The 12,178-nt window shown below is 39.8% G+C and overlaps 2 protein-coding genes across 5 annotated transcripts in view; one reads left to right on the top strand and one right to left on the bottom strand.

The window, feature by feature from the left end:
- On the bottom strand, positions 1-3,179 carry ufl1 (UFM1-specific ligase 1). The gene is made up of 2 exons (XM_057842497.1): positions 2,968-3,179; positions 1-2,870 (listed from the first exon to the last, which is right to left on the bottom strand). The coding sequence occupies exon 2, from the start codon at positions 2,830-2,832 to the stop codon at positions 463-465; it is 2,370 nt and encodes a 789-aa protein (XP_057698480.1). The 5' UTR covers positions 2,833-2,870; positions 2,968-3,179; the 3' UTR covers positions 1-462.
- Positions 3,180-4,257: 1,078 nt separating this feature from the next.
- LOC130920289 (E3 ubiquitin-protein ligase RBBP6-like) overlaps positions 4,258-12,178 on the top strand; it is a 40,231-nt gene continuing 32,310 nt past the window's right edge. For all 4 annotated transcript variants that reach the window (XM_057843386.1, XM_057843388.1, XM_057843387.1 and 1 more), the window contains exons 1-6: positions 4,258-5,291; positions 10,105-10,204; positions 10,287-10,326; positions 11,733-11,774; positions 11,902-11,990; positions 12,082-12,178. In XM_057843386.1, the coding sequence (XP_057699369.1) occupies positions 5,126-5,291; positions 10,105-10,204; positions 10,287-10,326; positions 11,733-11,774; positions 11,902-11,990; positions 12,082-12,178 (534 nt within the window). In that variant the 5' untranslated portion in view covers positions 4,258-5,125. The remainder of the gene's footprint in view (positions 5,292-10,104; positions 10,205-10,286; positions 10,327-11,732; positions 11,775-11,901; positions 11,991-12,081) is intronic.

Raw genomic sequence — 12,178 nt, forward strand, 5'->3', positions numbered from 1 at the left:
TGCTTTTTAGCTCTGTCAGTTTAATTCACAATTTCACAAACACTCTCAATTCACTTTTCACATGAAGCTGATGGCGGACCATGATCAATTTCATTAATCACAAAAAAACAGGTGAAAAACTACTAGCTGGATTTCTCTCAATTTGCCATTGAAGTTCGACAAGTTTAGGCTCCGTACACTCTCAAGGGGTTGTCGTGACTACACGGATTGAATGGCAAACAACCAAAAAAAGTCATACAGCAAGTTCTAAATTTGTAAATGACTTGAGTTTGAGGCTTATCAAAAGCTTACACTGACACAAAACAATATTTTGTTGGTCTTGAAGAATAGAAGTGTTTTTGAAACAAGTCATAGCTGTCAATCTTGCAGAATAGCTTTTTTCTTAAATGTGGCTGTCAAATGAATCACGTTAAGAGGATGCTAAACAGAAAATGGGAAAATGAAAACATGTGAGCAATTTTTTTAAGCTTGTGTCTCGCTCGTCGACGTCTTTCTCTGAGAAAGCGCCAGTTCCTTGACTTGCGGTGTCAAAAGTTTGAACTGCTCAAAAATACTTGACGTCTCCTCATCCTGTTCCTTGGTTTCGTTCTTCACTTCTTCCTGCTTCCGTCCCTGATTCTGGCTCATAAGTTGCTTCACAACCAGGCTCTGATAAACGCTAAGTAGCTGATGCTTCTCTGCAGGTATGCGCCCCATGAGGGTACCGATAATATGAGGAACGCATCGTCCCGGGGCGTGCAGGATGCAGTGGGTGCTGTCCTGAAACAGCAACACACTAGTCAGGTGGAGGACCAAAGCGGGGTCTTCGGTCTCTTTCAGCTGTTCAGTCAGCGTCTGCCGGTGCAGCAGGAAGGCCTGTCTCTCCTTTTTCTTGTCGGACTTCTTCATCAAGAAGCCGCACGCCTCCGCCGAGGTCTCAAAGTTTTCCAGAAATTCGTTGATCGTTTTACCGTTCAGACAGTTGTGCAGTTTCATCAGAGGCGTTTTGGTGTCGTCTGACACTTTGCCTAGTATCTTCAAGCGGACCTCATTGGTTATGGTGGCGGGGTTCTCGACGGACATCATCAGGTCGGCGGCTAGGAAATTGACGAGGATGTTGGTTACATCGGTGCCGACTGTTTTTAAAACATGCTTGGCAATGATGACCTGGGTTTCTTCTGAGAAAAACTTGGTGCCTTTCTCAAACAGCCTGATGTTGTTGTAGAGGTTAGTGATTTCTTCCTGCAGGTCCTTCACTGACTTTTTGTTAGCGCCTGAGAGAGGGCAGGTGGTGGACATGAACAAAGTCCGCATCGCTTCCTGGTAGGCTTTAGTCAAAGGCCGCATTAACTCCTCTGCCAACTCGGAGAAAACTTCTTGCGGACCGTCGTTCAGCTTGTCCTCCAGTACGACGACTATTTCTTCCTGAGTCATAAACGGAGCTTCCTCCTTCTTAGAACGAGGTCCGCTTTCTTCGTCGTCTTCGTCTTTCCTCCCTTTCTTCTTAGTTTTACGAATTTTGATCTCTCTGGCGTTGCTCCCCCCGCTCGATTTAACGTTCCCGCTGCTCTCTGTGGCTTTTTTCTTGCGATCTTCTCTTTTGTCCTTTCTGGACAATCCAGCGTTTTCAGCAACCATGGCGGACTGCTTCAGATCCTCTTCAGTTATCAGCAACACTGGATTATTTTTGAACTCATTTTGCGCTTTCTGTTGTATGGAACTGTCAAATAGCGCCAGGCAGTCGCTGATCCATTTTTCACTGCAGACAATTGTGCCTCCCAGGACTCTGGCAGCCGAGTCAGTGTTGGTATTCCTCATGGCCTGGCTGATCAACATGCCCACGTCTTCATCCGACAGGCAGCTCGGCAAAATGGCCTGTATGTCGGTCCACGTGGCGGAGCTGATGGCTTCTTCTATAGAGGCCTCCACCTGGTCAACCAGAGCCTGGCCCACGCAAGCCGCTTTGAGGAAAAGTAGCTTGTTGCCCTTAAAGCGCTTCTTTATGTAGCTGCTGGGCTCTGGGATTCCCAGTCGGATCAACGAGTCAAATTCTAAATATCCGTTCTGTCGGAGGAAGGAATCCACCCAAGTGTTCTGTGTTTTGGAGTAAATGTCGGGGATGTAAACAGCATTGTCCTGTCGCCCTCCCACAACAGTTCCTCTAAGGCGGCCGGTGTTCACCAGCTCCTCCAGAACAGAATACAGGAGATGCTCGTGAAGTCCAAAAGCACCGATCATTCCGCTGACAGGTGTCGGACGAGTGACTGCACTGAACAGTCCTCTTATCTTGGCTGTGTGACGGGAGACAAATGCGGGAGTGAATATGACCCCTCGACTGTACTGATCCAGTTCTCCCTGGATCACCTTCCCGAGACGCTTGGAGAGCGCCTCATTTAGGAAATCGCCTGGTAGATCGTAACTCTTGCACAGGTCTGCAATGCTGATCGCGCCGGCTTCCTGCAACCGGTCATTGACTTCCTCGGCCAAACGGTTCAGATAAGTGTCGTCGATAAGTTGCCCAAGCACGAGCTGGATACTTTTGTCAGATTTTGCAATTTCATTTGCTCTACATTCAACATCCACCCAATTGACATTGATAATCTGCTGGAGTTCCAGAATATTTACTCGCCCTCCGTGACGGTAAAGTTCATCTCGAATTTCTCTACTAATCTGTGCAGGGGTGACGTATTCCTTCCCATCGAGCGTGTACACCACTTCCAGTTTACTGTCTTGAATAAGTTTGGTAATTATTTCAATGCAATCCCTCTCTGATAACCTTTGAGCAGTGTCGGCAAACTGTGCTTTCTGGAAATCAGCTGCAAGACGTCGGATTTCTTCCCATTCACTTGCCATGATTGCGTTGTGTGTTGCAAGATATTCACACTGGGTCACTAGCAAACGAGGAAAGAGAAAAACGTATTAACGACACGTCAACATAACACCCTCGCAAAGAAGTAGGAGCTTCACATTCATAGAGCGAGATCATACCCTTTCACGTGTCAGCTCCGTATGGTGGCCCCCAGAAAATCCACTCCAAAAATGTATAAACTCGTTGGTACAACCTATAATTGGTCACGTATGAACTAGTTTTACGAGTAGTAAAACATAAGAAACAGCAGCAAAAGCAAGTGCGTCCCTCTTTCCACCGTTATCAACTTGCAGGGAACATGGCGCTGGAGGCGGTTCCTGCTGACGTCATTATGACGCGACGAGGTCGGTTGTCAACAACATCGGACTTGTATATACGTGTTGAATAGTGGGAATTTTCACTGAATATATCGTTAGTATGTTGTGTTGATGTAGTAATTTGTAACTCCAGTTTGAGACATTTACAATTCAATTCTATTATGTATTTCCGTGACTTTGTTTGCAATAAATCTTGTCAAAGGGGCGAGGCACGCTGGAGGCGTCATCGTGACGCGACGAGTTCAGTTGTCAACAACGTCTGACTTGTTGTAAATTTATCTAGTTTCACGAAAAAAAAATGTTTTATATGGTATCTCTGTATTAGAGTCATCGCATGACCTAGCCATCAACACAATAATAATTCTTGGGAAATGTTTCATAAGAATATTTCAAATCTATTCCAAATTTTAATATTTTTCACAAAGAATTATGTCATTTTTCTTTGAAATATATGAAAGGGAAAAATTCTTTGAAACTGTGAAATTGTTGTGGAGCTTGACTTGGCTAGTAGACCCTAGAATTCTTCTTTAGTTACTATTATTTATTTTTATATTTTTTTTTTCTCATTAATTTTTTAAATTTTATTTTGCAATTATATGTGATTGTAATTTCTGATGTTGTCTTCATGATTATTCTTTAGGCTTGTCTGTTACGTTCAAAGTTGTTTAACATTGTACCATGCCACTTATGGTGTAATGTTTGTTGTTTAGTTAAAAAAAAAGTGACTTGTTGTATATACGTTTTGAATATTGATAATTTTCACTGAATATGTCGTTAGCCTGTATTGTAGATATTTAACTCCAGTTTGAGACATTTACAATTCAGTTAGTAGTTGTGTGATTTTGTCTGCCTTAAAACTTGTCAAATGAACGAGACACGCTTTACTCCAATTTTCATAAATCAAACGTCCTACGTGGTGTAATTTCCCAAGCTTTGTAAGAATAATCTCTTACGTTTGTGTGTACGGTACAGAACGTTTCAAGATATTTTTGTTGTTGTAACGTGGTGTCGCTATGCTCCTCCAGAAGCAGGAAGTGAAACGAATGTGGTCATCTTGACGTCATGTGTTTGTTACTCTTTGCACTACCGTTCGACGCCATTTTGATGAAACAGCGACGACAGGGCACATTGTCGTCTTGTTGCCTCGTCGTCGAAGAGATTTTTGTGGAGAAAAAAACATCGCTGGCTTTATTTTTTTTCTTGTAAAACGTTTTTTTGCTCTCCCGGCGAGTAAGAGAAGGAGCACACTCCGATGGATCCCGAGAGGAGAAAGACACCGTTTCACTTTAGCGGGGATTTATCGTTAGTCATAGCTCGTTAGCTCGGCGGCTTTCGTTTTTCGTCTTTTTATTTCCGAATTACTCGGCGAGTGTGGGTTGTTATGGTTGACTTAAATCCCGTGGACTCATTCTGTGGACTATTTTTGTGACGAACTAAACCCAAAGGCAGCAAGCACTGGCTGGACTCCGGTTAGCAACATTAGCTGCTAACTAAGCGGCCTTGCCGTGCTTTGCTCTTCCCCCGCCAAAGGACTACCGGTGGCGGACGCGGCCACCTTTAGCACGCCGCTCTGTCGGTAGAGGCGAGCTCGGACAGCCTCGCCCCTCTCGGTTGGATTTTCAGGGCGTTGTTTGTGTGTGTCGCCTTTATTTTGGACTCGAAAGGACTTGACTAAAAGGCACATGGCGCCGTCAACTGGCGCGCCGGCCTTTAATCTCACGCGTTGGGATTAAACAAGGACTCTGCGTCATTGATTCGCCCTCCATTTTTCTTTTTTTGTCCAGTGTCTCTCAAGACCATTTTGACGCATTAAAAAGTTACCAGGTTTGGCCTCCTGTGATTTGAGTGTTGACGCTGTTTATTTTTGGGGGGTTTGGTTATCCGAAGCCTGTGTCTCTTATCTCCCCGTCCCCAACCCTCTTTCTCTCCCAATCATTGTTTTAAAAAAAGTGTGGCAAATATGTCGTGTGTTCACTACAAGTTCTCCTCCAAACTGGACTACAACACGGTCACGTTCGATGGGCTGCACATCACCTTGAGTGAGCTCAAGCGGCAGATCATGTCCAGGGAGCGCCTCAAGGCCACAGACTGCGACTTGCAGATCACCAATGCGCAGACACGAGAAGGTAAGATCCAGACGTAGCGAAATTGAACTGCAATGCTTTAGAGCTGTGGTTTTTAATTGGTGAAGGTTAAGAAACAAAGTCCCATTTTGTTCGCTGACTAAGCAAAGTTGTGTTTTAGACCAGGTTTTGGACTGATATGCCCTTAATTTACAGGCTTTATTCAATTTCTTTCAAATTCTAGCCATCTAAGGGGAGGAGAAATTGGTTTGCTCAGTGGAAGGTTTACTGGCACTTGGTATGAGAATGTATAACAGACTTACAGACGTGAACTGCGTTGAGAATTGTCATTTTACGCCATGAAAATAGTATGGGATGTGACAATAAAATGAAAATGTATACATGAAAATAAAAGGAACAGTTTGAAATGAGTCATTTCATGTACCAACGTGTAAATCAACAGCAAAAGGCAAATGATTTATAGTAAATTAGAAATCTGAAAGACATTTGAACAGGAATTCACTTAGATGTTAGCTTGCTAGTTTTAAAATTCATAAAGAGTTGGCTTTATGAATTTCCAAAGGGTTCGATAAATACACTTGTGAAACTCATGGGGTTTTGTACCTTTAGCAAGGTTAAGAAACACTGGTTTAGATCTAGTTATTTTAAACAAATGCATTTGAAACGTGCTTTTACTCGGGTCCCCATTTTTCATGGATGGTTGCGTGTGAGTTGGAAATATTCCTCCAAGTTGTAATTCTAGTGAAATTGGCAATTTTGTCTTATATTTCTTCGGCACTTGGACAAAAAAAAAATTGGAACTCTTTACAATTTTTGTTTTTATACTGCAATACTCACATAAAAATTGATGCCCCTCTTGATTTCATTCAAAAAATCCATATAAACTTAGTTAAGGACAAAATGTAAAAGATTATTTGGTCCATTGATTTTTGTGATACAAATTAGGGATCAATCATGTTCATTAGAGGTGTGCAAAATTTCCGATTCTTAGATTATTCGCGATTCGGCCGTGGAAGATTCGAGAACAATTCACAAACATCCAAATTGCGATTACTGAAATATGCCAAGTAAAGCGGAAGTACAACACACTCAGCGCGCCGCGCGGTCAATGAGGAACGGAGCGAGAGTAGCTAAACATCATGCTTCTCATTACCCGGCCCCTCTGGTAATGCCAATGCTCAACTCATGCCACGAGATTAAAAAAAAAAACACAACAACATACCTGACTGCTGCCGAAAAGCTGCTACAAAGTACATCCACATAATGTTATGGTAGATATCATTTATATAGGACTAGATGCAATATAGATTTGGTAGCGTTAGCAGCACACCTACAAAAAGCGAAATGCGGGCGCTAGTAAATGGCCGCCATCTTAAAGCAGTACACTTCCCTGCAAGGCTGTTGTAGCAAACCTTCCAAGCAAACCTAATTAACTTTTTATCTAAAATACTCCTAAATCCGTAAAATATTGACTTGAATCTATCTTTAAAATAGTTTTAAAACTTTCATATGTCGAAAGTAGACAAAAGGGAAATTATGGAATAACGGGAGCAATTTTAACAACTTTAACTGTTGATTCACAACATTAAATTAATTGAATGTAGTTTAAAGCTGCTGATACAGAATGGGGACTGGAGTTTTTTATTTACTGTTATTTTTGTATATTTGTTTACTGCTTTATGTTAACTTGATACTGAAATAGTAGTTTGGTTTAACCTGAGAGTATTTTTGAACAATTTTGGAACTAATGTACAAAACATTAAAAAAAAAAAAAAAAGGGAAGGGGGTGCATCAATAATCGTTTTATAATCGAATCGGAGCCTCTGAATCGTAATCGAATCGTTAGGTGCCCAAAGATTCCCAGCTCTAATATTCATTACTTCAATTATCTTCCATTCCACTTAAAATCGATTCGAAATGTTTTAAGACACATCTCACCACGGCTGCGTTGTCGATTAATTTAGTAATCGATTAATCTATCAACGAGTTGGTTCGAATAATTGGATTAGGACCATTTAATGCATTGCTGAATAAATTTTAGGAGATGTAAAAGGCATGCTAAGATTGTACTTTCAAAAGAGCTTTAAATGCGAACAGAAGATAACATTCCAGAGTGTTTCTTCAAACTGCAGAATTGTTTTAAAATTAGGGCTGTCAAAGATTAAAATTTTTAATCGAGTTAATCACAGCTTAGAAATTAATTAATCGTAATTAATTGACATTCAAACCATCTATAAAATATGCCATATTTTTCTGTAAATTATTGTTGGAATGGAAAGACCCAAGACTGATATATACATTCAACATACTGTACATAAGTACTGTATTTGTTAATTATAACAATAAATCAAGATGGCATTAACATTATTAACATTCTGTTAAAGCGATCCATGGGTAGAACGACTTGTAGTTCTTAAAAGATAAATGTTAGTACAAGTTATAGAAATTTTACATTAAAACCCCTCTTAATGTTTTCGTTTTAGTAAAATTTGTAAAAATTTTCAAACAAAAAATAAACTAGTAGCTCTCCACTGTTGATGTCAATAATCACACAATGCTTATGATGCTGAAACCCATAAAATCAGTCGCACCCAAACGCCAGCAGAGGGTAAAAAAACACCAAAAAACAAAAGTAACAAATGAACATGACACTGTGCTGCCATTTTAATCTGAGCGGGGCATGTGCGTTAAATGCGTCAAATATTTTAACGGGATTAATTAAAAAAATAATTACCGCCCGTTACTGCGATAATTTTGACAGCCCTAATTAAAATACTTGAGTTTATTATCAAACTGAAAGGGGATCTAAGTACTACAAAAGAACAGTTGGCTAACTTGCATGGCAAGAGTCAACTAGCGTAAATGCTGTAAAAAAAAATTTTTTTTTTTTTTTTAAACAATGCTCTTAACAAATCGTTCAAACACATTCCCACAAACAATTGCTAAATTTATAAATTCCTAATGCATAAAAAATAAATTGGCTCAAACAAAAAAATAAATTGGCTCAAACAAAACTAACCTTATGTTAGTCTTAACAGGTCTTAACAGGGAGCAGCTGGATTCAACCATGTTAAATGAGTTATGCCATATTCACTGTTGCCACTAGAGGGCAGTGTATCCACCCAAATCAATAAAACCAAATACAAACACTTTCGAAACAAACCATTACATCACCACTCTACTCGAACGAATCCTCGAAGCAGCAAAATTTTATTCGAAGCTTTTTTCCTAATTAAATTACTTGAGCTAATTGATTAATTGTTGAAACACGACATCTCAGTCGCAAGAAAATCAAACAAATGGTAAATTCATAATCTTTATGACATGATGTGCTTGACATTTGACCTGACAATTTGACCTGACCATTCACTTTTTTCCAATTAAAATATTCGAAAACGATTTATTAGCTTCCTGACTTAAAACAATACAGTTCTACACTACGGTTATGTTTTTAATAAAGGTTCTGAGTATAAAACAAAAAACATTTCTCAGTACGGAAATCAGACAAAAGTCCTGTCCATTGAAATTTAAAGTGCTGCTCATTGACTTTTTCTTGTGGGCAAAGCGCTGATATAAATTTTGTCAATGACTCATTTATAACAAAATCGAATAAGGTTACCAGTTTTCTTTATCAGTTGTTTATTAATACAATCCAAACCCAATTTCAAGGCACTCGCTGTTGTATGACAATTTACAGCTTGAAAGGGAGTTTGTTGATTCGAGACTCTAAGCTGTTTTTGAATGGGTTTACTTGTTTGTTCTTTATAAAAAGAGACAACTCTACTATCTAACAATGACTCGAAGTGCTCATATGCTTCTGAAAAACACAAAATACAAACGGACACTTGAGGCACTGACTAGCATAGTCGCTAACTAGCTTAGTGCTCCGTGCTAAGTAGTAGCATCTCATCAACAAAGACTATAAACAAAACAATTGGCTTCATTTACTCACTTCTGACGGAGGCACACTGGATCTAACAACACAAAAGACAATCTAACTCGACACTTTGTATGACAGTATTATCGATTCAGCAACCAAACCTGAGTGTTTCAGTGAGATCTCTTGTTGCTATCACTGGTGCCCTTGTGCAGCCTCTCATTACACACAAACAAGGACCCAAGCAGGATTGCTCATTGCTCCCAGCAAAAATGATTATCAGATTTGTTGGCAACTAAATTTTTAATCGATTAGTTGTTGCAGCCTTAATCAGAATCATGCATATTTTGTGAAAAGATGGCATTATGCCATTATTTTGAAAAAACTTTGTCACAGCTTACGGGTGTAAATTGCTGTGGACAGCGATATGTATCGATATGACAAAGTCTTCCACAATTCAATTTAACTGAAGGATTTTCAATGCGATCGGTACACATTTAACTGGTATATTTCACCTCCAGTAATGTAAACAACTTTTGATAATTTTGTTGCAGAAAAATTTGGACATTTAAATGAAAACAATTAAAGAAAATGGCATATCTCAAAGATTACGATTTTGATCGGTTTTATTTTCATTTTTATCAACTCAGTTGTGCCTAACCAATTGATATCACTCCAGAGTGATGCGCCTCGTAATAGCTAACAGAAGAGTTAAAGAAAAAAAGGCACCTGACACAAATTGATCTGTCAAAACAGGATTCATAAAATCTGAAAGACTAACTGCAAGTTGGCCTTTTTACTGTAGAAAAATCCCAAATTCAGCTCAATGATACAAAATTTTGCGGGCAAGTCAATCGTAGCGAGGAGGTAAAAATAATAGGACTGAAAATAAATCCAAAATTGTGAATTAAAGCTGTTCTGCTAACTGAATAACACACAAAATATATCACTTGACTTAATTAATTTGTACTTTTCCAGAATATACGGACGATGAAGCTCACATCCCCAAGCATTCGTCCGTGATCGTCCGCAGAACGCCGATTGGCGGCGTCAAACCAGCTGGCAGGACGTTCATTGTGTAAGTCTTCTTTTTTGCATCCCATACCTGATTGGATGAGCGCACGGTTATTTACAGATGCTTCATTTGTTTGTCTCCGCAGAGATCGTTCTGACACGTCAATGGCGGGATCGTCGAGACCCGTATGTAACAAAACCAACCGAAATCAAAGCAAACACACCCAAAAAGCAACACTCATTCCTATCACCCTTCTACTCTCCTTCTTGACAACATTTTGTCGATTGCATCATGGTGTACATTTTGTCTCTCTGTGATTGGCTGTCTCATGGAGGGGCGGGAGGGCGTCACAAGTCAAAGGGCTTTTAATTGTTTGTTTTTTAAGCAAGTCAAGCGCTATTTTTCTAATGTTGTACTGTATTTGCTAGCTTCCAAGTGAGTATGAACTATCCTGACTTGTGTTTCACATTGAAATGGCTTTTGTAGCCCGCTTTAGCTCGGGCAAGTATTTGTCACACAAAGATAATATTGTCACATGATAATGCTAATGTCATTGTATTTTCTGTGAAAATAACATGTGGTTTATAACAAATTAAGTGAAGCGTGGTTTGGGTTTGAATGTAATTAATGACTGAGTGAATGGGGGGATGGGAAATATTTAGTAAATTCTTTGTTCTTTTGATATAATTTGATTGCAGTTTGAATACACTCTTAATGTCACATTTGTCAGCTCTTATGTACAAATTTTGTTTGTTTATGGTCTGCACATCACCCAAACTTTTTTAAAAGCCTCGCATCTGATATTTTACAATGAAGACGTAGAGACTAGCATAGGGAGTCAAACAAAAAAAGTTTTATTTTTTTGTTCAAGCAGCGTTTATGAATGACACATCATTGCTGGTGTAGTTGTCCTGTAAGCTGCAGAAGCCTGTCAATAAAGGTTTTTTAAGCGGGTTCTGCATGTCAGAGCCGCTTTCACACCACATTCCCTGTGTGTTCCCTCCGCAAACGCCCAGTCTACAACCTAACCAGCAGGCTACTCTCTTGTATGTCGAAATGCCTCCTTTGCGAATGTTGTTTCTGTGAGCTAATTCTTCGCAAGGTGACATTTTAGACAGAATGGACGCGAGTTGACATTGTCGTTTGTCTGAGCTAACTTATAACTCTTAAGTTGTTGCTAGCTTTCGAATGAAGACGATCGCGACGCGTCGTAGGTTCGAGGTACGAATGCTCAAAATAAAACCTTGAAAATTTTGAAATCTTATAGGTCGCCAGCACCTGATGGAAATTTATGTTATGCGAGTCGACAGATCAGATTTTGAATTATTGAAAGTCGCGCAGTTTATGCCAATATAAAGTTAACACTTAATCATTCAAAAATTTAGTCAGATAGGGATCAGATTTTTTTTTTTTTTTTAAAAGACTTCTAGCAGGGAAAAGTACATAGCAAACCCTTTGTTTGGAAACGCCACGAATTTTTCATCGCTTCGGTTATTGCGTCTGAGGATAATTTTAAGGGACTGGCCTCAAGCTAGGAATTTGACATCGTGTTGTAACACCTTCAATGTCTTGTATTCTGATTTTCCCGCAGACCGACTCCTCACCTTCTATGTCTCTCGCCCAACTCACCAAGGTAGCGTTTATCACCACAACTTCTAGCTTTTTGGGAAAAATTTTGGGACGCGAATACAGACTATTTTCCCCCCATAGTTTTAATCTTTACTTTTTGGGGTTTGGGATTTTTTTTTTTTTTTTTTTAGACTGCTAACCTGGTTGACGCGAATGCATCTGAGGAAGACAAGATTAAAGCCATGATGACTCAGTCCAACCATGAATATGACCCTATTCAGTTAGTATTCACTCTGTTTTGAGGTGTTTTTCCAGGTCAATGCGCGCTCTGTGATCTAGGTAGCACTGTTGAACTGAAATGTTTTCTGTAGTTACTCCAAGAAGGCAGTCGGACCGCCACCAGCTCACTACCTCTGTTACCGTTGCGGAAAGACCGGTCACTACATTCGGCAGTGCCCCTTGCTCGTG

Source organism: Corythoichthys intestinalis, chromosome 8 (genome assembly GCF_030265065.1).
Source record: "Corythoichthys intestinalis isolate RoL2023-P3 chromosome 8, ASM3026506v1, whole genome shotgun sequence".
NCBI classification, from domain to species: Eukaryota; Metazoa; Chordata; class Actinopteri; order Syngnathiformes; family Syngnathidae; genus Corythoichthys; species Corythoichthys intestinalis.

What these genes read in the sequence shown, in the direction of transcription:
- ufl1 (XM_057842497.1), bottom strand. Translation starts at nt 2,832, where the DNA reads ATGGCAAGTGAATGGGAAGAAATCCGACGTCTTGCAGCTGATTTCCAG.